Genomic DNA, 26025 nt, shown 5'->3' on the forward strand with positions numbered 1-26025 from the left:
TCCTCTTATAAGGAGGTTTATAAGCCCTTCTTGCTCCTCTCCCTTCTATGTTTCATCTTAACCTTTAGGTCATCTTAACCTTTAGGTCATACCAGTAGTGTATAGTACTAATAGGCACACACTCATGCATTAGCACTCTCCCTCCCCTAATGTCCCATTGATACATGCACATGTGCACACACACACGCACACTAGCCTTTGTTACGTTCAAGACAAAGTTAAATAAAACTTATTGATACTTTCCTTACTACCACCCTACATCTTTCATGGACTTTTCTCTACCTTACCTGCCAAGATTCCCCAGGGCATATTTCTATTGCAAATGGAAAATTCTTTCAGTCAGTGGAGAACAAAGGAGCTGTACATAGGGTACAGAATTTGCCTATTTGTTCGTTCCTCTGTGTGCATGAATTTGTGCTTTGCTTCATAGAACCACCGTCACTATCTCTTACCTGGGCAGACTGAGTTTAAATCCTTTGAGTTTCCTGATGAAAAGGCATTCCACTGGTAAACAGCATTATAATAATTATTTCCTCCCTGGTCAAGCTGGGATGTTTCCTCATAGTTTACTTTCTAGGCCTTATCTTTCTTACAGAGAGTGCTCCTTTGTTAAGGTTAGAATTTCCCATAAACCAGCTCAATAATTTGTTTGTGTTTGGCTTCTTTGAAATACTATACAAAGCAATCCCTGTAAAAGGCAAAGCTGTCCTGAAGGCTGAGAAAGGAGCCTGAGACATAGGCTCCAGGTTGCTTTTTTCAGGCAGAGCCAGGTGGGTAATCTTATCTCAGATGGCTGCTTTTCAAGGTGCCCAATTCAGGGGCTTTTCCTCTGGGAGCAGCATTTGCCCCAGGGAATCAAGTGCTTTCTAGTCAGGGGCAAAAATTTGGGAAATCTGAGGACCCAGGGTGGTATGGTCTGTTAGGGAGAATTTTGGGGAACAGAATGGCCCCCTTCTCCCTCCAGCACGTGTGCAGATCAGCACTTGGCCCCAGAACAGAGACCAGATTGAGAGGCGAGGTTAGGAGGAAACAGGGGACCCAGGAAAGGAGGCTAGATTGCAAACGCACCTACACAGCTCTGAGTCAAAGGCTGTCAGTCATCTCGACTCAGACTGCTCTGCTCTCCAGCAGCCCAGCCCTTTCCCAGGGCTGGGGCAGGAGATTGCTACATGTAGGCTTATCTGGGGAAAAAACAGAGCCTCACTTTAGTCCCTTCCGGTAATTGACACTACTGGACACCCAGGAGGGGGAGGAGAGAGCTTCTCTTCATAAATGGTCCCACCCCTGGGCAAGGTGGCTCACTCACTCTGGCAGGTAGGAACAGGGGAGTGTGCACCTGCCACCAGTCAAGCTCAGCCAGACTGCAAGAGGAGGCGAGGCGGAGCCAGCCGAGGGAGTGAACCATGGACAAGTTGAAATGCTCGAGTTTCTTCAAGTGCAGGGGGAAGGAGGTAGGGGTCTGGGAGCTGCGGGAGGTGTGGAGGACCTGAGAGTGGAAAACTTAAGGGGGGTTGCTAGTCTGTTTTTGCTTTCTGTGGCTGTTCTTTGTGCTCCACATTTCTGTTCAACTATTAGGTGTGCCTGAGACATACCTATAGAGTAGAGAAGAAAGAAAAGCTCTTACTCTCATAGCTAGAAGACTTAGGGCCACCTCATCCTCTGCCTTGGGGGTACCCACAAAATCCTGTTCTCTGTCCGTCTCCTAACTGTGTCCATATGCTAGAGGAAAGTACAAAAGTACACACGGTTCTTAATTGACCCAAGGAACCCTCCATACCCCAGAGAAGTGAGCAGGTTGGGAGAGAACCCCTGTCCCTTCTCTCCCTCCCAAGTGGAGACAGAGCTACTTCCTCTGCTGAGACAGGACTATTTGTCTCTGCATATTATTCTGTGGCTTTTAGAAAGGCACTGATTTTAATCTGTAAGACAGAGAAAAGTTAAACTACCCTTAACTTGATACATCCAATACTATCAAACCATAAGAAAAGTTTATAGATTCTTGCTTTTTCTTCCAGAAGACACTACATTTGATCCTGCTCAAAGATCTGCTACAATATCAATAGTAATGACTTTATCTAATTCATCTTTAAGACTTTTGTATTTGAAACCTGATTTGTCAAGTTTCATTTTCCCCTCACACTGGTGTGACAAACACCTTTGTATTTCAAACCTGATTTGTCTGCTTTCATTTGTGTCTCACACTGGTGTCACATTTAACATTTTTACCAAAATTTGGATAATCTCAACTGATGGAGTATTAAACATATCTACTTACAGAACTTTGCTCATTTTAAGGGGTAAATGTTGTAAAGTAAAAGCAGCTATCAGCAGAAATCTTCCCAACTTTGTAAAGCATTCCCCTGAGCTATGGTTTTCAGGGTTTCTTCCCCCCATTTTCTGTTGCTCTATGGATTTGTGAAATTATGCTTCTGTGGAATTTGTAATGGTAGAAAGGTAAGCTGTTGCTATTTTTTCTTCCCCAGAAAGTGTCGGCTTCATCAGAGAATTTCCATGTTGGTGAAAATGATGAGAATCAGGACCGTGGTAACTGGTCCAAAAAATCGGATTATCTTCTATCTATGGTTGGATATGCAGTGGGATTAGGAAATGTGTGGAGATTTCCATATCTGACGTACAACAATGGTGGAGGTATTCTATTTCACCCCCACCCCCACCCCCGCTTTTCCCTTCAGTTTTAAGTGTGGTGCTGTATGGCCTCTGAGGATGTTTTATGAGTTGAAGGAAGGCATATGATAGTTGATGGTTTGGGTTAGTGGGAGAATGAGAAATAAGCATATTGAATTTATTATTAGTCTGAGCTACTAGCTCAAGTTAGAAAGCTAGTTTCACAAAATCCTCAGACATAAACTTGATAAAAGCTTTATTTTTAGCACTTCTAAGCTTCTGATTTGAGATCTCACGTAATCTTCAACTATGACATACTTTTCCAAATTTATGCATGTTTCTGTGATAATCTGTTCAAACTCAAGTTGTGCTTTGCTTAATTTATAGCTGAATCAGAAAGAAACAGAAAAATAAGTTCTATTAAGAAGCTCAAATAAATTATTTCCTTAACTAAATGCATTACATTTTGGTGATTTAAGTGTGGAAAAAGATGATTAAAAAGTAATTAAAGTTTTAGTATTTTAAGCTGCAATATTGAGTTACATGTATTCCAAATTGGACTGACTATGTAGAAGATCCTTCTAAAATGAAATAACTTAGTTCAAGAATTGATGTTTTATTCCTGCAAAAAAAACCCACTGTGTATACCTTGTAGATCATTAGAGTAGACTCAATTAGAAAAAGGAGAGAAAAATAACTTTGAGGTGACACACAAAGGGAAATAAAATGAATTGCACAATTCTCTAGTAATGTCCAAACAACTTTTCACTTACACCATATTTTATTTACTTGTAATTACAGGTTCTATTAGAAGTATAGAGGTGGCATGCCCTTATATTTCATAACTGGGTACCAGTGAGACTGTGCCACTATAATTATTTTTCTTAGTATAATAGGATTTTGTGTGGTGATATTTCAATCACATTTCTTGTTAACTGATTACATTAAAATATTCACAGTGGTCTTCAGAGACTTAAGAAAGGAACTCCGTTTATTAAACACTTTAAGTGTCAGTAGCATGAATTCCCCTATCTAGAAGCTGGGTCATTTAGTCGTCTTGGTATCGAATATTAGCTGGAAAATGCATCAGAAATCACAATTTTATTTCCGTCTGTGTCATAAGGTCCAGTGTGGTAAAGAGAAGCATTCTGGATCATTTTGAGCCTCTTGTAACTCATGTTTAGAATAAGAAATTCCCTGTGCCTTGACATCATACATAAGCCCAGTAATTGCCATGAATTTTTAGGAACTATATTAAACTAGTTTTAATAGAAACTTTGAAAATATAGTCAAAAAATAATATTAATTGTATGCTATTATATTTTTCACTATTTCCTCTGAAATTTAATATGCCATATTGGCTTTCAATTTTTTATAATAACATCATTTGGGTAATAGATGATCTAGACACTCTCAGTCCTTCTTCTTTTATCCAAGAGTGGAAGAGGAAAATGAAATTAAAATTTGTTAAATGCGAATTAGGTTTAAAAATATAGTCAGGTTTGAAAAGTTATTTCTAAAGTCTGGAAATATTTTTATCTGTATATTCTTTTTAACAGTTTATTAAAGAGAAATGTCATACCACTTTAAGGTCTAGGTCTGTAGTATTGACAATTTGTGGCCACTATATTAACAATTTGTCATCTATGGATAGTATTAATAATAAAATAATATAATAGGTGAAAAGTCAGGTATAACACTGAAGAAAATAATCTTTTTTAAAGAAAAATACCTGTTCACACTCAGCTGATAAAGCTTGTTTATTGTTGTAGTTAAATAGGGATATTCCGAATTTTTTTCTTCATATTTGTCATTCATAGGACTTAAACTTCTATTAGTCGTAGTAAAGATGGTATGTGTATTGCAACATTTATACAAACATATTTTTCCCTGTGGTCTAGTGACTTCCAGGGTTAGTGTTAAAGTAAACCACTTACCTATGAATAAATAACAAGTACTTTATAGACTCATTTTTAGTAGAATGCATTTTGAGAGTTGAAAAAATGTTATTCCTAGGTACGATGTTACAGTATCATAATATGAAAAATACTTGAGGCAAAACTGTAACATGAGTAAATAAAATGTATATAATCTGAAAACCCATTTTTATCCACTGATCCCCACATTCTTTATTAAACTTTGCCAATACTTCTGGAATGTTTTATTAGTAAGCTTAATATTCTGCCCTTGCTTCAACCTATAATTTGGCATGGTTTCTAATGAAAAATACCATGCCTCAAAAGTGGAAAGAAAGAAAAAGGAAATGATAAACGGTTAAAAGTATGGGCGAGGTGAATTGTCTAGTGTGGGAGAATTATTCCTTATGAAATTGAAAGTTAACTACAAGTATTTCTCAAAAGTTCAGAGTCTTCAAACAAAACCAATACATTTTGTACTAATACTGAGTGAAGAACCTTGTGACTGTTTGGAGAATAATAAACTTAATTGCAGTAACTTATACTCTGAGCCACATTAGCAGTTTTACCCCAAGTCTTAAAAATATACCGTTTATCTTTAAAGGAGAAAGGAGGAAAACCAATGTTGAACATGGGCCATGTGCCTGGCATTTTAGCAAGTGTTTTCACATAGACCCTGTATTTGAACCCTTACCACAAACTGAGTTGGCATTGTTCTCCCCTTTTATAAGGAATCGAAGGTTCAGACGTTAGACAAATTGCTGGAGGTCACATAACTGGTAAATGGTCTAGCCAGGATTTCAACCTAGGTCTATCTGGTTCCAATGCCTGGGATCGCTCAATTCCTCTGGCTTACTTTTTATACTCTACACTTTTTAGTAATCACAACAGCCTCATTTGGTAATACTAGCATCCCCATTTCGTAGACAAGAAATCCAAGGTTTAAAAAATCAACTACTTATTCATAGAAAGTAGTGAATTTTAGGCCCAAACCCAGCACTGTCTGATTCCACTGTATCAGGATGCTTTTAAAATGTTATGCTGGTTGTCAAAGTGCCATCAAGACTCTGAGCTATAATAGTGCTTTGATTCTTTCTCATCCTTTTTAGGCGCCTTCTTGATACCTTATGCAATTATGCTAGCATTGGCTGGTTTACCTTTGTTCTTTCTTGAGTGTTCACTGGGACAATTTGCTAGCTTAGGTCCAGTTTCAGTTTGGAGGATTCTTCCATTGTTTCAAGGTTGGTAATAAAGCATTTTCTTCACCATGGTTATTTGTATATTTGTGCATATAGCTACCTTCACTGTGAGGAACAAAAAATTGCTTAAAATTCTGACAATTTAAGGCAAAGAAAACATGCATTATTGTTGTTTCGCTGTACAGTATGCCACTGCAGAATTTAAAAAATCAAATGTTTTTATTTCTGTTTATCATGGGCTGCAGAAATGGGAAGGGTTAGAAAGCACACCAAGAATGGTTAGAAGGGTGTCATTATTTTCCCATTTTCACCTGATGAATTCTTTTACCACATAGTCTTGTGCTCTAGTTTAAAGGCTCTAACTTTTTTCTACTTCATATGTAGTCTGTGTCTTACTGCCTTTGCATATCTTTTACAATGCCTCATTCAGAAAAGTTGAAGGGTAGGTCACTATTTTTTCTTGGATGCTCTTAATAGAATAGGACGCTGGTAAAGCTTAAAAATGCCTTGTTATTAAACATCAAACTACCTCTTTTGACTGAAGATTAAATATCATTTTGGTATGTGCTAGCTGCTGAAAATTATTTGTTTTCAATGCAACATCAAAAATAAATTCATAGTGAGGTAAATAGAATATTGTTCTGGAAGAGTGGAGAAACTACCTTAAAAACTAGTTTTAAGCGTAGGCGTTATATTCAGCATGCTAAACTGCATTTTGAAACTACTTAGTTAAGGAAACTTTGGATATTTAAATTCAGATTGTTACTGAATTATTTAATTTTCTTTACACATGGTTTTAGATATATGTACACCATCCCTCCAGGTCATTATTTTAGAGGCTTCATTTTCTACTTTTCAAAATGTTGATGTCTAGATGAATATTGTATTGGTCAGTGAGTAAATAAGATATGAGCTTTGAATTTTTTTTTTTTTTTTTGTCTAAAGATGTCGACTTTGCATGATCTGACAAGAATTTGCAGGCTTAATAAGAAAATGTAATAGACATGGGTTTTTGTTTATGTGAATTTGATGTGCTTACAACAAGTCTTCTGGCCTTGGCCTTAATACGCTTTCTAATCAACTGAGAAACTGCATCAGAAAGCCAATCATAAAAATAAATTTAAATTTAGAAGAAAATTACTCAGATAACATTAGCCCCTACTCTCCCAGAAAGAAAACGGAAAAAAGTCATTTAAAACAGTCTTTATTTATTTATTTATCTATTTATTTATTTTTGAGACACAGTCTCACTCTGATGCCCAGGCAGGAGTGCAGTGGTGGATCTCGGCTCACAGCAACCTCCACCTCCCAAGGTCAAGCAATTCACCTGCCTCAGCCTCCCGAGTAGCTGGAACTACAGGCATGCACCACCACGCCTGGCTGATTTTTGTATTTTCAGTAGAGACAGGGTTTCACCATGTTAACCGTCTTGAACTCCTGACCTCAAGTGATCCGCCCTCCTCAGCCTTGAAAAGTATTAGGATTATAGGCATGAGTCACCGCACCCTGCCTGAAATAGTCTTTTTTATTTTAAAATAGATTTTGTGGTAATTGAGATCAGTTTTTTTATAAATTAGCAAAATAAATTTCACTTGAGTTTGGTTTTTATTTTAATTGTTCTTTCTTTCCAGGTGTGGGAATTACAATGGTCCTGATATCCATTTTTGTGACAATCTATTACAATGTCATAATTGCCTATAGTCTTTACTACATGTTTGCTTCTTTTCAAAGTGAACTACCATGGAAAAATTGTTCTTCGTGGTCAGATAAAAACTGTAGCAGATCACCAATAGGTAAAATTTGTCAACCACCAAATAGTTCTTTTATATATTTTTTATAAGCTTGAAGGGTCAAATCATTCTCTAAGCAACTTAGGTATGATTTTAAATGGTCCAAAGGTCACTGGTGAAAGCAGAAGATAGCATATATAATCGGAAAAATGATTAATACAATGTGTTAATCCCTGAGAGCAGCCAGGAAGGCCAAATCATGCCTAAGAGTACTTCTTTCAGGCCTATGTCCTGGGCAGGAGAGGAGAAACTGAGAAAATGATAAAGGGAGAAAAGTACTATCCAGGATGGTTGTGTGTGTCTCAGGAGACAGTAGGTGTTGTTCATGTCATATGTTGCTAATCTTTGGGATAATGTACCATCCATGTCGTAGGCTATTACCATTTTAATTACCTATGTACATCAGAGGATAAATTTATAAATATTTAATGCTACTGAGAAGTTTAAAGGCCTTAATTTGTGTATATGCATAGGTTGGATAGGTAAATCTACACACAAAAGTTTGTTAGCGCACTAAACCTCAACTGAAACAATTGTTACTCTATACCTGTTGTTACTGTAAATACAATCACAGCTTAAAAGGGTAGACAGTTTTGTAATCCCTCCTAGTTTAGTAGAAAAGATTTTAAGATGCTGAATGTACATAGCTTATTCCATCTGTAAGGTTTCTACTCCACTTTTTTCAAGTAACAATTTTGATGATAATTTAAATATTTTACCATTAAAACTTTTTTTTTGTAGGAAAGCAATCTTCTAAAACTAAGTACATGTCTATGTCTATATTTTTTATTATCTTTAGTAACTCACTGTAATGTGAGTACAGTGAATAAAGGAATAAAGGAGATCATCCAAATGAATAAAAGCTGGGTAGACATCAACAATTTTATCTGCATCAATGGCAGTGAAATTTATCAGCCAGGGCAGCTTCCCAGTGAACAATATTGGAAGTAAGTATACTAGATGATTTACTTTTAAGCATATGTTATCTTAAAATTTATATAAAACAACAAAATATTAATCAACCCCCCTTCCTTAACACATAAAAAGGAAAATCAGGACAAATTATATTTCATTTAACTTAAATGTCTACCTATCCCAGGTGACTAGTAGCTACCTGCAAAATTAGCTCATAGTCAGCAATGTGTCTTTTATAAATTAGTTATTAAATGGTCACAACACTGTAATGATTTATTAAGCACTTATTAGCTATGAGTTAGGAAATTGCTTTGAAGAAAACACATACAAAGTTTAGACTACAATGATCAAGTTGTAATGATAAATCGTTAGGTGATGAGTAATATTGCTTTTTAAAAAAGTGTAATTCTTCAGCAGTTTTGTTTACTGTTGTCATTATATGGTAAGAATAGATATGTAGTGTTATATTTACTTTCATTAATTTCAAATGATCTCTTTACTTACTCTATATCTATCCATTACCCTTACCTAATATTGTTGACTCTACTGCTAAATGACCTCTTCTTCATTCACTGTTAATGACCTTTGTAACTCTGTTAAACTTTGGATCTTCAAATGTTCTCAAACTTCAAGCTTAGAAATAAGATCCTAGATTCATGCATGTACCTAGTGAGAATCTTGGAATTTTACAGAAAGTCTGTGGAAAAAGTGTGAATAACAGGATCATTTGAGTTTGATGATATCTATAAGTATGGAATGAGGAAATATTTAATATAATTTTAAATGTTTTCCTCATTATTTTAACATGAGAAAATACTGTAATAGTAAAATAAAATAATCGGACATAAAGTCAATTTCTTTATATAAAAGATCTTGAAATAGAGGAAAGTAATAACTAAAAGAATCAGTAGATCTTTTATTCTATGGTTTGAAACTTTGGATTGGCTGTGGTTAACTGAATTCAGAGCTTGGCCATTTAATGAACTATCTGTGCCTCTTCATATTGATAGTATCTATCAATAAAGGCTCACCGAACTTCGACATATTAATAAGATACAATATTCATGAAACTTCCACCTGGATAAATGGTATTACAAAATTCAATGTATTTTCTTTAAGTCAAGTGATTCTGTGATCATAAAATGACTTATGTATTTCAGTAAAGTGGCGCTCCAACGGTCAAGTGGAATGAATGAGACTGGAGTAATTGTGTGGTATTTAGCACTTTGTCTTCTTCTGGCTTGGCTCATAGTTGGAGCAGCACTATTTAAAGGAATCAAGTCTTCTGGCAAGGTAACTTGAAAAACACATTAGATAGTGATATAGCAGCTTTCCAATTTCATTGTAGTTCAATATCAAACATTATCAAAAACATGTTTTTTTCCTTCTATAATGGGAGCATTCAAATGTGTGAAAAGCTTTCTAAATAGTTATTTTAAGCTCTAAGTAAACACATAGGGTCTCTGTTATTGCTAAATACAAAACAAACAAACAAAATAAAAACTAGTACTAGAGGTGCACATTTCCTAAAAACATGGACTCTTTTAGCTGATAGAGCATTCTGAGGTTTAAGAGTATATTATTAAATTTTCTATCCTACTATATAAAGAAACATCTTGAATGGAATCATATATTGCAATATATGGTTTGGAAAGTCTAGATTCTTGTTCTGTATAGAGTAATAGTATCAGGAATCCCCCAGTTGGAGAGAGAGAGAGAGAGAGAGAAATGTGTGTGTTTGTGTGCATGTGTGTGTGTGTCTGTGTGTGTGTATATATATATGTATATGTTTATATACACACACAAACTATGTATTCATTCTCTTAAAGATTGCCAAAATGGACACAGAACTTTTTCTCTCAGTGAAAGGGCCTCTTCTGAAAAACATTCTGTTATATTTTCTCACTTCATTGTTTACTTTTATAAACTTTCAGAGAGAATAATGGTAATTTAAGAGAACAACATGAAATTTTCTCTGTGAACAGTTACACAATACCCAGAAAAAAAATGTTTATGTGTTTTCAACTAGTCAATGGATATTTCCTCAAAGGTGGAGGACAGGAATCACTGGGGATCTTGTCTTTGTATTCTCAGTACAATATCTAGCACATTCAGTTAATGTTAAGTTGTGATGAGACATGCTGTTACATTACAAAAATACTGTGAATATCACAAATCAAGTGAAAACTTTCCAAAATGTTTTAGTTCCACATTTTTTAAACCCTTGGTTTCCTTTTCATGCTAATATTGAAAGAGTCCATTGAAGTCCATTTACCCAGGTAATTAATTTTTATTGGTCTCTGGATGACTTGTTTAAATCATCTCCTTGGATGTATTATAAAACACAGGACATCTACGGATCAAGGAAATTATCCACATTAAGGCAAAGCTGGTCTCAAAGGCAATCTGCTCATCTGGAACCATGTGTTATCTAGTACAGAAGCAGTGCACTTGTATGTGTGCTATCAAACTTTCTTAATGGGAGTTGTAAGGATAACAGTAACAGGTGTCCAGTATTCACTTCAATATGCTTTTCTGGGATTTGAACATCTGCTAGGAAATATTTTCCTTTTCTTTGAAGACTGAATATATATTAATCAATGCAGGGTTTAAATCATTTCTCTCCTCACCTCAATGCAGTAATTTACTGAGAGAAGACATTCAGTCTCCTCAGACATGTATAAGGATGTATTTATGAGAGCAGTCCATTTAGATCCCAAGTTATCACTGCTGATGTATTATTTATTTACAGCATAAACCTGGGAAATGTGGATTAATACATCAAAGTATTTTTGAAATGAATCACTTGAGAGTAGTGAGGACTAAAATAAGAAATTATACTAACTTTGGTATATCATCAGACCCTATGAAATCCCCTGTATTTTATTTAATTAATCTCACCTGGCTAATAATTTTACTTGTATAAAATTATACATCATGATTTAAAAAATAATTTACTAATTTTTGGTTACTTTTCTTGGTAGGTGGTATATTTTACAGCTCTTTTTCCCTATGTGGTCCTACTCATCCTGTTAGTACGAGGTGCAACTCTGGAGGGTGCTTCAAAAGGCATTTCATACTATATTGGAGCACAGTCAAATTTTACAAAACTTAGGGAAGCTGAGGTGAGTCTTAATTTGGATTTCAAATTATCTGAGGAGGTAAATCTTAAAAGCAAATGCCAAACATTTTTGGTTCCATATGAATATAGTAATGTAATAGCTTGCAAAAGAATATACAGTTAAATTTGTTAGTTTGTATCCACTAGGATGTCTGACTTAGCTAATATTTAACATGCCATTAATATTCTTTTATTGATAGTGAGATAATTTTTAGAAATAGGATTTTAAAAGTAATTTTTATTCATATAAACTGATTCTACTTGACCAATAAAATTCCAGACTTATTAATCTGAAAAACAATATTTCATGCATAAATACCTGCAAGTTGATGACTAGGGCTATGTGATTTATTGAATAAGCTCAGAGTAGCTTTAGAGATTACTGCTGAAAGTTTAATGGTCTAATATACATTTAAATTTTCTTCAAAATTTAATATTCCCAAAATATTATCAAATTTTGTCTAGTGAATTGTGAAGTTAAAACATAAATTTGACATGGAGTAAGCATTCCATAACCAAAATTGTTACTTATACGAAAAACTTAAACATATGCCATGAATAAGAATTGGGTAACCCTGTTTCAACTTTACCTTCAGATAATGGCTGAATGTATCACTGGCATATAACATCTTTTAAAATTTGACTGCTGAGAGTATTAACAGTAAGTGTACTACAGATAGTATGCTTCTATTAGTATGGCCTAGACTACTTTCCCTCTTTTCTTTTTTTTTTTTTTTTTAAAGACAGAGTCTTGCTCTGTTGCCCAGGCTGGAGTGCAATGGCATAATCTCTGCTCACTGCAACCTCTGCCTCCCAGGTTCAAGCAATTCTCCTGACTCAGCCGCCCAAGTAGCTGGGATTACAGGCGTGTGCCACCACGCCTGGCTAATTTTTTTGTATTTTTAGTAGAGATGGGGTTTCATCATGTTGGCCAGCCTGGTCTCAAACTCCTGACCTCAGGCGATCCACCCGCGTTGGCCTCCCAAAGTGCTGGGATTCGAGGTGTGAGCCACCGCACCCGGCCCTTTCACTTTTTTACTAGTCACATCACATTCTTAGCACACATTAAGCTTCTGTTCAACTAAAAACCTGTAATTTTATGTTGAAGTCAAGAGAGATTATGTTAATATTATCTGCCATGCTAGTAGTACTATTCAAAATGGATATTAGTTTTACTTTGCTATAGTATTCTTCATGGAACTCATGCTAATTTCCAACCATTGCCATCTTCTCTAAATGCTTACAAGAAGATGTGTAATTATTTCTTGTAAATTTGTTTTGTAAGCTGTGCCAAATGTATTAGCTTTTAGTCGTGGAAATCTGTCCTTAATTTACAATTACCGTTCTGAAAACTGAAATGCCAATCTTTGGTCTTTGGTTACTTTTTTTGGTGCTCAATAATTTCCACTCAATGATTAATCACATAGCTTTAACTTATTTTAGATCTATGGAATTTTATTATTGTTGTCTTGGAGATTAGTATACGTTGATGTGTCCACAGGACATCTAATTTGCTTCTTCATTTATCTTGGGCCTCACTCTTTTTATCCCTGTTGGTTAATCTCTTCCTAATTTGAAGACCATTTTGGATGGTGAATAAGAAACAAATAAAATGGAACTTAGCATTCATCACCTTCTCCACGCTAGGCTATTGAACAAGATAAATTATGTTAATGCACTTGGAAATAGTAAGCTTTTATATAAATATGAGCTAATGTACAATTGTTTCAATTATTTCTGTTATATTATACTATCTCGTTAGAGTTGCAGCATTTTCCCTAAGAATCAGATTCACCATTTTCTTTGAAACTCATGACTTTGAGCCTAGTTAAAAATCCCCTTTGATATTCTTTTAGTGGCTTTTGCAAGCCTAAGATATCTGGGTTTTGTAGTTTCTTGAAATCATTCTGAAAAATTTATATGACACTTTTATATTGGTCTGTGTTTCAGTGACTCTAACATCTTTAAAAAATCAGAGTGAAACCTAAAGCTCCTTGTGAGACAAACAATTTAATCTTCTCACCCCTCTACTCTCCAACACAACATGACCCAACTCCTTCTTTTTGGGGTTTGCTGGCAATGACAATTGTTTTTCTTAGATTTTTTAAAATTCCTCACAATATATATTCTAAACATGGAATCATAATCAGGTGTCTTTCCTTTCCTTTAAATATCTGAACTTCATTTAGATCTCCAGGAGAGTAGAGAACCACACAAATTTGTAGATAGAGGAGTCTTCAGCAATGCGAAGATTATTTTTCTAACTCCCTCATTTTACAGTGATGAAACTAAGACTTACATAGATTCAATTTTAGCCAATTGAACACAACCAATTCATAAAATTTGAATTACGATTTCCTAATCCCTAATGTAATAATCTTGTATATTGGTATGAGATTAATAGATACGGAGATTAAAACTATGTTTGGAATTTCTCTTCCCTTTTGTCTACAACCTAGGTACACATCATGGTATTCAGTAGCATTTTTACACAACACAAGACTGCCACACCCACTTCCAGCTCCCCCTGTCTATCCCAAAAGAGTTTTCTATGGAACTTGAAAACTGATCTAAATTTTATTTGAAAAAGAAAAAGGCCAAAACCCCAAGGTGTATCTGAAGTGAAGAGGACTTGTCCTATCAGATATGAAACAATATTTAAAATGCTACACTAATTAAAATAGTGAGGTGTTAGCATAGGTAAAAACACATAGACCAGTGGAACAGGATAATAGTCTCAGAAATAAATTCAAAAACAAATGGAACTTGGTATGTGGCAGAGGTGGCAATGCAGATCAATAAGTGATGATAATCCAATTGATAGAATTGATATCTAATTGATTTAATTGATAATATCAATTATCCTTGAAAAATTGATATCCCACTTAGGAAACAACATCAGTTGGAAATTTCACATATCATTCACATATCACACGTATTGATATGCACAATATCAATATTAGGTGAATTGAAAAGTTAACAATATAGGCAAAACTTGAATTCCTTTAGAAGAAAATGTAGAATAGTACCTTTATAACCTTGGGCTAAGCTGTTTTTTAAAAGTAATAGAGATCAAAGATAATACATATAGTCAAAGATGGATACCTCCAGCTACAGTAAACCAACAACAAAAACTTTGGTTCATCAAAGGACACAATGTTAAAAGGTAAACAAAATTAACTCACAAATTTGGGAGGAAAAATAATCAACATATATAATAGTCAAAAGATTAGAATCCAAATTACATCAAGAATTTTAGAAACGGAGTAAGACAGCCCAAACCAAAAACTGGCAAAACACATGACCAGGAATTTCACAGAAAAAAACAAATCATATGGAAAATGAAGTGTTTGCAAGTAGGTGGAGGAATGGGAACCCTCACAGCCAGCTGGTGGGAGTACAAAATGGTACGACCCTTTAAAGAACAATTTGGCAAGATTTAGTGGAAGGGAGGAATGCATATACTTTTCGGCATCACAGTTCCACACCTACGTATGGGGAATGTACAAGAATGTTTACAGCTCCATAATAGCAACATACTGAATGACCTAAATGTCCATCAACAGGAGAAAGGATAAATTGTGACATATGCAGTGTGGCAATAAAGATGTGGAAAAGGGCCAGGCGCGGTTGCTCACGCCTGTAATCCTAGCACTTTGGGAGGCCAAGGCGGTCAGATCACCTGAGGTCAGGAGTTCCAGACCAGTCTGGCCAACATGGTGAAACCCCATCTCTACTAAAAATACAAAAAAATTAGCCGGGTGTGGTGGTGCATGCTTGTAATCCCAGCTACTTGGGAGGCTGAGGCACAAGAATTGCTTGAACCTGTCTGGCGGAGATTACAGTGAGCCAAGATTTCACCACTTCACTACAGCCTGGATGACAAGGAGAGACTCTGTCTCGAAAACAAAAACAAACAAACAAAAACAAACAAAAAAGAAGTGGAAAAGAATGATTAAAACTACATATATTTAATTTAGCCAAATGAATTTGCTTATATTCTTTCACTTTTGAATTACAAAGTGGACATTTTATATAGTTCAACTTGATGATGGATAAATCTCACAATACCTAATAAAAAATGGCATGTTGTATATGTTTACATGCATTAAGATAACTTTTCTATAAATTCCAAAACAAAGCATTCAAACTTAAATGTAAAGAAGAACAAAGAAATTATGAACACAAAAGTCAGGATAGCAACTACCACTGGTGGGTAGAAGGGTGATAATGATGAGGAAGGGGTACAAAAAGGATTTAAAAGACTGTAACATTTTATTTCTTAAGCTGAGTAGTGGGCATTTGGGTGTTCATTTCATTGTTATTAATAATATATTCTTTGCTTATGTGAAGTATTTACACAAATAAAAATTGAGTATATGTTTTAAAATATTAAATTATTTTCTCTTATAGGTCTGGAAAGATGCTGCCACTCAGATATTTTACTCCCTTTCAGTGGCTTGGGGTGGCTTAGTTGCTCTATCATCTTACAATAAGTTCAAAAACAACTGCTTCTCTGATGCCATTGTAGTTTGTTTGACAAACTGTCTCACTAGTGTGTTTGCTGGATTTGCTATTTTTTCTATATTGGGACACATGGCCCATATATCTGGAAAGGAAGTTTCTCAAGTTGTAAAATCAGGTATATAATACTATATATTATCAAGTTTGATTAATTCAACGTATCTCACTTATGAAACTCCACTAGAATTTATAGAAATTTACTTAACACAGTTATGATTTAGAATATTGAATTTTCTTCCTCATTTCATCTTATATAATTTTGTTGCTGTAACAATATAACAATTCTTAGATTATCCATGTAAACAAGAGTATATTGGGGAAATATTGCTGAAGAAGATAGGATGTTTAATTTTGTTTAGTCCTTGCTAAGCACTTCCCATGCATTATAAAAGAAACAAAATGTATATACAAATTCCCTCTGTGCAATTATATTACTGGGTTTGAATTTTTAAAACACATGAACATCATATAGGTGAGAGAGTCAAGTGACTTTGAGTTTCCAGTTGTGTCTAGCTTTAAAGGAATCTTAGTGAACTCCCTAATTTTACAGATATTAGCTAGGGATGCTTAATTATCTGGCTACAGATTCCTGGGGAAAAAATACTAGGGTTGTTTTAAGTAGGGATGCTTCATTAAAATTTTGTTTATAGTTAGTATCATATGATGGAAAGACTGGTGATTCATAACGGAATGTCAGGGATCTTGTAGATTATCTAGTGTCTAGCTCCTCATTTACAGAGAAGAGGATTGATGCACAGAAATGTCATATATGTCTAGCAGAAGGTCAAATATTTAGGAAGTGATAGTGCCTAGACTAAAAGCTAATTTTCATGAATCCTAAGTTAGTCCTCTGGGAGGTCGAAGAAACTTAAAAATACTTAAAACTGAGAATCACATAATTAATATAACTGGCACAAAATTAAAAAGCATGTTAAAGGTAACATCAAATGGAAAACAAGATTTAATTTATAGTTTCATTACATACGATTTTGCATATATGCATATAGTGATTCTGGGTAAACATTTGGAGAGAAGGTTAAAAACAAAAGTTAGTCCCTGAATATATCTTTCTTTAATAGTGCAATTCTTTTAGAGTATCTAGGCTAAGAAAACGTGAACTAATTTATGTTTCTGGAATTTAAGACAGCTTTTATTCTTTGTCAATCTTAAAAAATAAGATAAGTTAAATAAAACTATTAAAACAAACTTTCTTATGTAAGGAATGTACCATTTACATTGCAGTCTATTTGCTAACTTAATTCATGTCACATGTTCACATTATATCACAAAACAACCAAATTAAATATTGTAAAAAGGGAATGTGAAATAGTTGGTAAAAAAAAATTATGTCATGGATTGTGTTGCCAAATAAGATGAGATTTTTCTAATATTTTATGTTTTAAATGTTTAAATATGTTTAAATGTTTAAATATTCACATATGTTTAAATATGTGAATATGTGAATATTCTTGAATAATTTAAAATATCATACATTTTTCGTAGGTTTTGATTTGGCATTCATTGCCTATCCAGAGGCTCTAGCCCAACTCCCAGGTGGTCCATTTTGGTCCATATTATTTTTTTTCATGCTTTTAACTTTGGGTCTCGATTCTCAGTTTGCTTCAATTGGTAAGTAATACTTCCAGAGGTAACATATTCCTCTTATATTTCTTTTGCATTTCCTCTATTTGAAAACGTGCTTTTATTACCCCTATTACCCCCTCTAGCTGTTAATCTCAGAATGATCTTTCTGAAAGTTGTTTCAAATGAAATTTAAATACAGAAAAATACTTGACACTCAAAAGGAATACACATTAATATTTTATCATACTTGTTTCAGATATTTTAAGAAAATAAACTGTTACAGGTGAATTTGAAGTCCTCTGTCTTTCTTTTCCTAATACAAGTCACATTTTTTTTCTAGAAGCAACTCTTACCATAGATTGTGTATGTTATTCTGTCCATGTTTATATACATTTTATACGTGTCTGTACATAGCATATACATTTTCAAATTTGCACATAAATGTGAAGTTTCATAGCATACATATGACTCTGAAAGTTGTTTTTGCATTGATTATGAATCCCATTGATACAAAGGCATATAGATCTAATTAAATCACAGTCTCTTTGTTGACATAATAACGGGCATATGAATGATATACAATTTTTTAAAAATTACACACACTGCTGCAATGATCATCCTTGCACATACTTCTATGAACACATAAGGATTTACCTAGGTTACAAGACTAGAGAAATTCTGAAACAATTTTCATCCTACCACTCTCTCACATACAATACTTTCAGTTTACTCTATTTATAGGATAAAATCCAGACTTTTCTGGTTGACTTTCAAAGTCCTTGAAAATTTCAAACATATTCTCTGATATTTTCATTCTCACATCCTTCTACTCTTAGCCAGTTCCCTATTTCATGAACACATTTATTTCTAAACCTAGAATCCTTTCTGTTTCCACACCACTTATTCAAATATTTACCTTATTTAAAAGTCCTACTAGAATTCATCCTTTTAGACTAATTCAGCTCACAGGGGACTGTTACCTTACACTTGCTATCAATGAAAAATCATATAAAGCAGATTAAAAACAACAAATAGAGCTGCATTTGATTTTCATCAGAACCAAGTGGTGACTGCCAAAAGAAATAACCGTGTGGGTTTTTAAAAGCAAGGAACAGGGCTCAGAGTCTATTTTCAACATATATTTGTAAATTTGATTAACATACATTGAATTCTGTGATTAACAGTATTGGCAAATAAGTTGACATATAACATGTCATTTCTCCCCCTCTGAAGAAACGATCACAACAACAATCCAAGATTTATTTCCCAAAGTGATGAAGAAAATGAGGGTTCCCATAACTTTGGGCTGCTGCTTGGTTTTGTTTCTCCTTGGTCTCGTCTGTGTGACTCAGGTATACTATAGCATTTTTTTTTTCATAGAAACATATTAGTTGTAACATACTTTATAACCTAACTAAAGAAACCAAAGCTTAAGATGATGCTTAGTGACAAGTCCAGGTCTGACTTGGGTCAAGGTTTTCTGGGTTTTAGCCCATTTTTCTCCATTCCTACTTTTATGGTAAGTCTATTTTGCAGATGAGGAGCCCGAATAATGGACAGTTACCTCAGTTACAATAAGATTATAGACTTTAAACACAAACTACATTTCTCACAGCCACTTCAGAACATACAGACATTGCATACCATTCTGATAATCAACAAATTTAAGTACTTATTTTCTTTCCAGTGACTCAGTATAGATTGAAAGATTTTTGAGATATTTAAAGTCACATTTGGGTTTACATTTGAAACATTGCTTTTCACATTTTAGCAGAAGGGAAATTGAAGGAGCATATGTCAAGATCAAATTAATAGATTCAATTTGAACATCCCATCAATCATAAAAACAATTAAAATATACTTAGAAGTAATTAATATTTTTTTGGTAGGCTGGAATTTACTGGGTTCATCTGATTGACCACTTCTGTGCTGGATGGGGCATTTTAATTGCAGCTATACTGGAGATAGTTGGAATCATCTGGATTTATGGTAAATAGTAACTATAAAATTATTTTCCAGTTTTATTAAAATAGTTTAGTTTGATTCATTTTCATTATGTTTACCTAATTATACTATTAATTTTTATACTATTATAACAGCAAAGTACAATATACTGGACAAAATTATGTTATGAAAAAATAATTACAGGCGTATGATTCATTGTTGTCGTACAGAAAAATGTTTAGACACAGAAAGATAATTGATGCCACAATGGTTACTGGAAGATAATAAGCAAGGACTCAATGTACTCTTTGTTTTCTTTAGGAGGGAACAGATTCATTGAGGATATAGAAATGATGATTGGCGCAAAGAGGTGGATATTCTGGCTATGGTGGAGAGCTTGCTGGTTTGTCATTACGCCTATCCTTTTGATTGTAAGTAATAATATACCATGAACTTGGTTTCAATAATACATACATTCCAAGATGAACTTAATAATTCACATTGAAGACAAAATGCAAATTAATTTTATAAATGAATGATTTTCAAGTTTTGCAGTATTTATGGCTGGTGCCTCCAAGTTGCCTAAATTAAAAATGCCTTTGCAGTATTATTCTGAGGCCATCAGTTTAAACATTTACCATTTGAGAACATAAACAGGTTCATATGGATGTAAAAGTTATCAATAATTTAAAATTTATCAATAGAAAAAATGAAAATAAAACATGTATTTGCTCATTCCCTAAAAATATATGTTGAGCCATCAATAATATTCCTAACCTCTCTGCCAGGCACAGAAAAAACAAAGATGCATAAGGCCCAGATCCTCCCTTAAAGAATTCAGTTTAAATATACTGACTGCTGAGAAACAACAGTCCTATTTTAATCCATATTTTATCTCTTAATGAGGGAGGTATTTGACAGATGAAAGCAGTAAAAGAAACTTACCTGTGTCAATAGGGGCAATGGTTTATGTTAATAAATTCAATAATTATTACTATTTAGGAGCTGAGGTAAAGCAAAAGTATGTCTTACTCGAGAGACATAACTTATCAACTTAAAATCTTCAAATAACATCTCAGGACAGTAAATGGCTGAGCACCAAAATAAACACTACACTGGATGGAGAATGATTATGGACTAGAAATAATGGTGGTGGGGTGAGGCAGTGTCAAAGCTTCATAGATTTATTTTGGTTCTCATTGCCTTCATGCTTTAAAGGTTTTCCTAGAAAAGGCCATTAAGTAATTATATCCAGGATTTCCTTCAAATCTAAAGCATCACATTTGTTTGTAGAGAGGATTACATTTTTTAACATTATGAGATCACTTTCAAAAGGTGAGCAGTTTGGAACGAGATAATGCTGAATTAAAATATTTGGATACTCCATATTTTTGCTAAAAGATTTTGAAAATGATGCTAAATATTTTTATTTCACAAGTCTCCATAATAAAATAAACCCCCTTGTAAACTTAGAAGGTTTAGCTGGATCTCTTAACAAGCTAATATTCAATGATTATGTAAGTTTGACACTTGAATTTAATTTAAAATGCAAAAGTATTACATATGAAATGATTTAAATTGCCATCTATATTCTATAAAGTCATGTGTATTGGACTCCCCTATCCCTCATCGATTCTTTTGTAGTTATGTACATTTATAGTTAACTGTGAAATATATTTAAATTACTGTAATTAAATTAATGGAGCTAAGCCATTTAATTTTAAAATTAAACTTATAGGTCTATTTATTGTTTTCTCACTGATTTTAGTAAAACAAAGACAGCTAAATTTAAGGAAACTCTTTGATAATTATTGGGTTTTGTTTTGTTTTGCTTTACCAATTTCTAATTAATTAGTTTTAATGCTTCAACATTTCGGATTTATTTTAACTTGGCCTTAAAATGTGTTCATCTTTAACATTCAGATTTGACTGTATTTCCTAAACATATATTGAGGATTTTTGTTTGTTTGTTTTTTGTTTTTCCCTCAGTAAGATGCTGAAAGTGAAATGTGCTTTGGTAAATGCTCATCAATAGTGTGTGTAAATGCATATGTGTTTTTGATGTGTCAAAAGGGGAGCTTTGTGCAATGGGAAAGAATAGAAGCAGTTCCTAAGCAAGGAGAAAAGCATGCCCACTAAAGTGTACTTCACATTCTCATTGTATTAATCTATATGCTGGCATGTAGATTTAATCTATGGCATAGAATAAAATCATGCTATTATAAATCAAAGTGAAAAGCTCAGTAACAGAAAATTTCAGTTATTATTTTACTTTCAATCTGATATATGGTCAAGTATTTTATTGAAATATATGTTGAACAAGTATTTGGATTTATAAATATATGATGGTGTTAATTTTGGAAAAATTTATTCGAAGTAAAAATAAAAGTTATTTATTTTGGTTCATTCCATATTGTTATCTTCTGGTTTGTTACCTGATTATTTCAATTATTTGAATATATTTTCATATTAATTATTTTTGATAAATCACATCTGAGGAACAGAATCAAATTGCTAATCATCAGTGCAATAACGTCTAATCTTTAGCTTTGTCTTTGCATATTTAACTTTGACAGGCGATATTTATTTGGTCACTGGTGCGATTCCATAGACCTAATTATGGCACAATTCCATACCCTGACTGGGGAGTTGCTCTAGGCTGGTGTATGATTATTTTCTGCATTATTTGGATTCCAATTATGGCTATCATAAAAATAATTCAGGCTAAAGGAAACATCTTTCAAGTGAGTGCATTAAAATTGTTTATACTTTATACAAAGTAGGTATGATCAAAATGGAGGTTAATTTACTCACATGGTGGTAATATGAAATTATATGAAATACAATTAATTACTCCTTCCTCTTGGCTACTTCTATACCTGACACAGTCATCCGTTACTAGTGCACAATATGGTATTATAGTATTTATATATTTGCTGTGCTTCTCTATGCTAGACTATAAGCTCATTGTGGGGAAAGTCTGGTAGTATTTGTTGCTGTATCCTCTGGCCTTGCTACAGTGCTTAGCATATGACAGCTATGATATCTATACCTATGTTGAGTTGTCCCTGAAGATGTCACAAAGCAAATGACCTGTTTGCTTTATATCCATAGTCACTACTTTTAAACCTCATCTGGCTATAATATACATCCTAATAGTGTTTTTATACTGGAATAAGCCTGGTAAATATCTTGAACCCAATCTAGAGCCTGAGTCATCCCTCTTCCATGGAGGTCTAGGGGTATGAAGTTCATCATGACATCTCAGTAGGACAATGACAAAGTAGGCTCAGGAGTCTTACATTTAAATAAATTTCTAAGTCCATACAACGATGGATCCAAATCAATGGTTTGATCCTGGAACTCCCATTTCCTTTGTTCTTGAAACACATCCCAGCTATACACTGGTTTAGATCCTCAGCTTGTCCTCATCCTAAGGCCAGGATAGAAATATCTGATTCAGTGAAGGTACAGAGTAGTCACTCTGTTACTCTAATGGGTTCACACACCTTGTTTTGAAATCATTTACATGCTCAGTTATTTTGGTTTAGTAGTGAATATACTTCTATTAACAACTAGCAACATTTGATTATACCTTTTTCTTGGTAAACTGTGCATTAAGAATTTAGATGATCACTTTTTAGTTTTCTATGATTCTTATTTTTAGTAAAGAAACAATTTAAATGAAAGTACAGTTCAATATTAGATTGTTTATAGATTGTAGCACTTAAATTCTAAGACAATGATTTTTTGTTTTTGCATTTCAGCGCCTTGTAAGTTGCTGCAGACCAGCTTCTAACTGGGGTCCATACCTGGAACAACATCGTGGGGAGAGATATAAAGGCATGGTAGATCCCAAAACAGAGGCTGACCATGAAATACCTACCGTTAGTGGCAGCAGAAAACCAGAATGAGATCTCATTGAAAAAAATATAGGATTGTATAATGTGATTTTTTTTAGAATGGGGGAAACTTATTTATTTGTATGTTAACTGAATAGGAAAATGTACTTACTATGTTCATGATGGTGTGATTTTTTTCACATTTAAGCAGGAATGCAATATAAAAATGTGAATCTCAATGCTCAGCCATGTGCTTATTATATTTCTTTTTAGATAATGTATCTGTATAACACACACACACATAGCTGTCTCTATTTCACAATTATATCTTTGTAAATAGTATATGCTTTTTTAATACATTGGAGGCTTTATTTTGAGCTAATTTCTTAGAGAATAGTTATATTTTCTATTACACAAGTTTAAAAATATTATTTACTTGTATTTTCTTAATATACAATCTTTCTTGTCCACAAATATGGGTGGGAAATAAATCAGTACATTTAAAAGAAACTGTTAAAACTGACGGCCTCACTTAATTAGAAACGTGACAAATATATGGACAAATGGACTATATATACTATAAGAGGACTGTAGTTTAATACTTTCTATCCAAATATGTTTAAAAACTTCGTGCATTTGTTATAGCTCATGTTTTCTATATGAACTTCGTCATTAATGTTCGTTATAAAAAGTGAAATAAGATGGAAAAATAAGGATCCTACAGCCCGTAAGTGATAAATCTAGAAAATTGAGTTTTGAGTACCTCTTTTCCCATACACAATCTTCCTTCCTTAGGTAATCTGGAAGAAAACTATGACCCATTTAATTTCTATTGTGTTTCACAAAATTAAGAGTTGTTCATTATACTCTCTGAAATATAGGTTTAATTTCAAATAGCATATGGACTTAAATGTTAATGAGAAAATGGCTTTAATCAATTCTAGCATTTTATGATTGTAATACACGGCTGATAGAGTGATTTTTGTCTTGCATGAATAAGTTACTACTTACAGGTGATAACTTACATACTATTGGAAGATAAACTTGTCAAACTTGCCAAGAATTAGCAAAGCCAAATTAGAAAATCCTGTGTCCTACTTTTCTTACCAAGGATAATTAAATATATCACTAAGAGCTTTATCTATTGAGTATATATTGTTGACAACTGGTTTAAGCATCATAGCCTATGATGATAAACACTGCCTACCTATGTAAAGAACTTTTCATCAATTCTTAAATTTCTTAACCTAGGCTTCAGGAAACATATGAAACCAAAATCATATGGAACATTTTCTGTGTGTACATATACATGCATTTTTCTAGGGAGAGAGTCCATAGGTTTATCAGAATATCAAGGAAACCTGTGACCCAAAGAAGTTTAAAAACCACATACACTGCTGCTAGCTTTTTGTGCTTGGCAAATGAGTGACGATAGAAGAAATAATTTTTCTTACACATTTTAAAACATTTTATCTTCCTTGTGATTGAAGATGAAAGGAGTAAGAAATTAAGGCCTTTGTTTAATTTATACTGGTAATTTATTTAGGGGGAGGGGACATGAAGGTAGGTAAACAGGTAGGCCTCTAATTGAACCACCTCTGTAAGTTATGTATGAATGTATAAGCTGAAATTGTGTTTCACATTCTGAGGGTTTTCTTTTTCTTTTTCCTTTATTTTTCGGTGGGAGACTGGGGGTCAGAGTCTCATTCTGTTGCCCAGGCTGTAGTGCAGTGGCATGATCTCAGCTCACTGCAACCTCTGCCTTCTGGATTCAAGTGATTCTCCTGTCTCAGCCTCCTGAGTAGCTGGGACTATAGGTGCCCGCCACCACACCAGCTAATTTTTGTATTTTTAGTAGAGACAGGGTTTCCCCATGTTGGCCAGGCTGGTCTCGAACTCCCAACCTCAAATGATCTGTCTACCTCGGCCACCCAAAGTGCTGAGATTATAGGTGTGAGCCACCGTGCCCAGCCCATTCTGAGGGTTTTCTTTGAAGACAGGTCAAATGCTATTAGTAAACTTCAAGAGATTGTTAATTCCTTAGTTATACCAGATTTTATAATATTTGAAAATAGATGGCTAACAAGAAGTTAGAAATACTTTTCCTTAATTTTAATCCACATTATGTTACATGCATTCTACCACTATGTTTTGGTGCCATTTAAGGTGTGCAATTTTCTATAGGTGACTTTTGAAATTCAGGGAAGATTTGGGCATTTTTAATGAAAGAATATCTAACTGGGGGAAGTGTGAAGGGAAAGAAATCCTTTTCAAAAGCTGACCACAAAGAGTAGTTAAAAGTTTTTGTCACTGTCTTCACAAGTGTGTAAAGCACAGATCTTAATAGAGTGCTTGGCATATTGTAGGATGCTCAGTGGTGGTTTTTATTATTATTACTCATATTCAACAGTGGCAAGAAATAACGTTCCACATAATGGAAAACATTTCCATCAAATCCCACTTACTTTAATGCAAACTTGGAGATAATTTATGGTATTGTATTGTGAACCATTAATGAAAACTTTTTCACAGTTGAGTGAAATTAAAATCACTATATCTCAACTA

The 26025-nt window shown here is 33.9% G+C and overlaps 1 protein-coding gene across 1 annotated transcript; it reads left to right on the forward strand.

The window, feature by feature from the left end:
• Positions 1-1268: 1268 nt before the first annotated feature.
• SLC6A14 (solute carrier family 6 member 14) lies at positions 1269-26022 on the forward strand. The gene is made up of 14 exons (XM_025372667.1): positions 1269-1451; positions 2484-2649; positions 5651-5782; positions 7372-7533; positions 8330-8477; positions 9606-9738; positions 11430-11570; positions 15980-16208; positions 17594-17719; positions 18908-19026; positions 19564-19663; positions 19940-20049; positions 22195-22362; positions 23386-26022. Exons 1-14 carry the CDS (start codon positions 1404-1406, stop codon positions 23530-23532), a joined length of 1929 nt encoding a protein of 642 aa, XP_025228452.1. The 5' UTR covers positions 1269-1403; the 3' UTR covers positions 23533-26022.
• The last annotated feature ends 3 nt before the right edge of the window (positions 26023-26025 follow it).

Source organism: Theropithecus gelada, chromosome X (assembly GCF_003255815.1).
Source record: "Theropithecus gelada isolate Dixy chromosome X, Tgel_1.0, whole genome shotgun sequence".
NCBI lineage: Eukaryota > Metazoa > Chordata > Mammalia > Primates > Cercopithecidae > Theropithecus > Theropithecus gelada.

What these genes read in the sequence shown, in the direction of transcription:
- SLC6A14 (XM_025372667.1), top strand. Translation starts at nt 1,404, where the DNA reads ATGGACAAGTTGAAATGCTCGAGTTTCTTCAAGTGCAGGGGGAAGGAG. An exon ending in CAAAACTTAGGGAAGCTGAG is followed by an intron (nt 11,571 to 15,979) that starts GTGAGTCTTAAT and finishes TTTCTCTTATAG; the next exon opens with GTCTGGAAAGATGCTGCCAC. An exon ending in TGGAATCATCTGGATTTATG is followed by an intron (nt 19,664 to 19,939) that starts GTAAATAGTAAC and finishes TGTTTTCTTTAG; the next exon opens with GAGGGAACAGATTCATTGAG.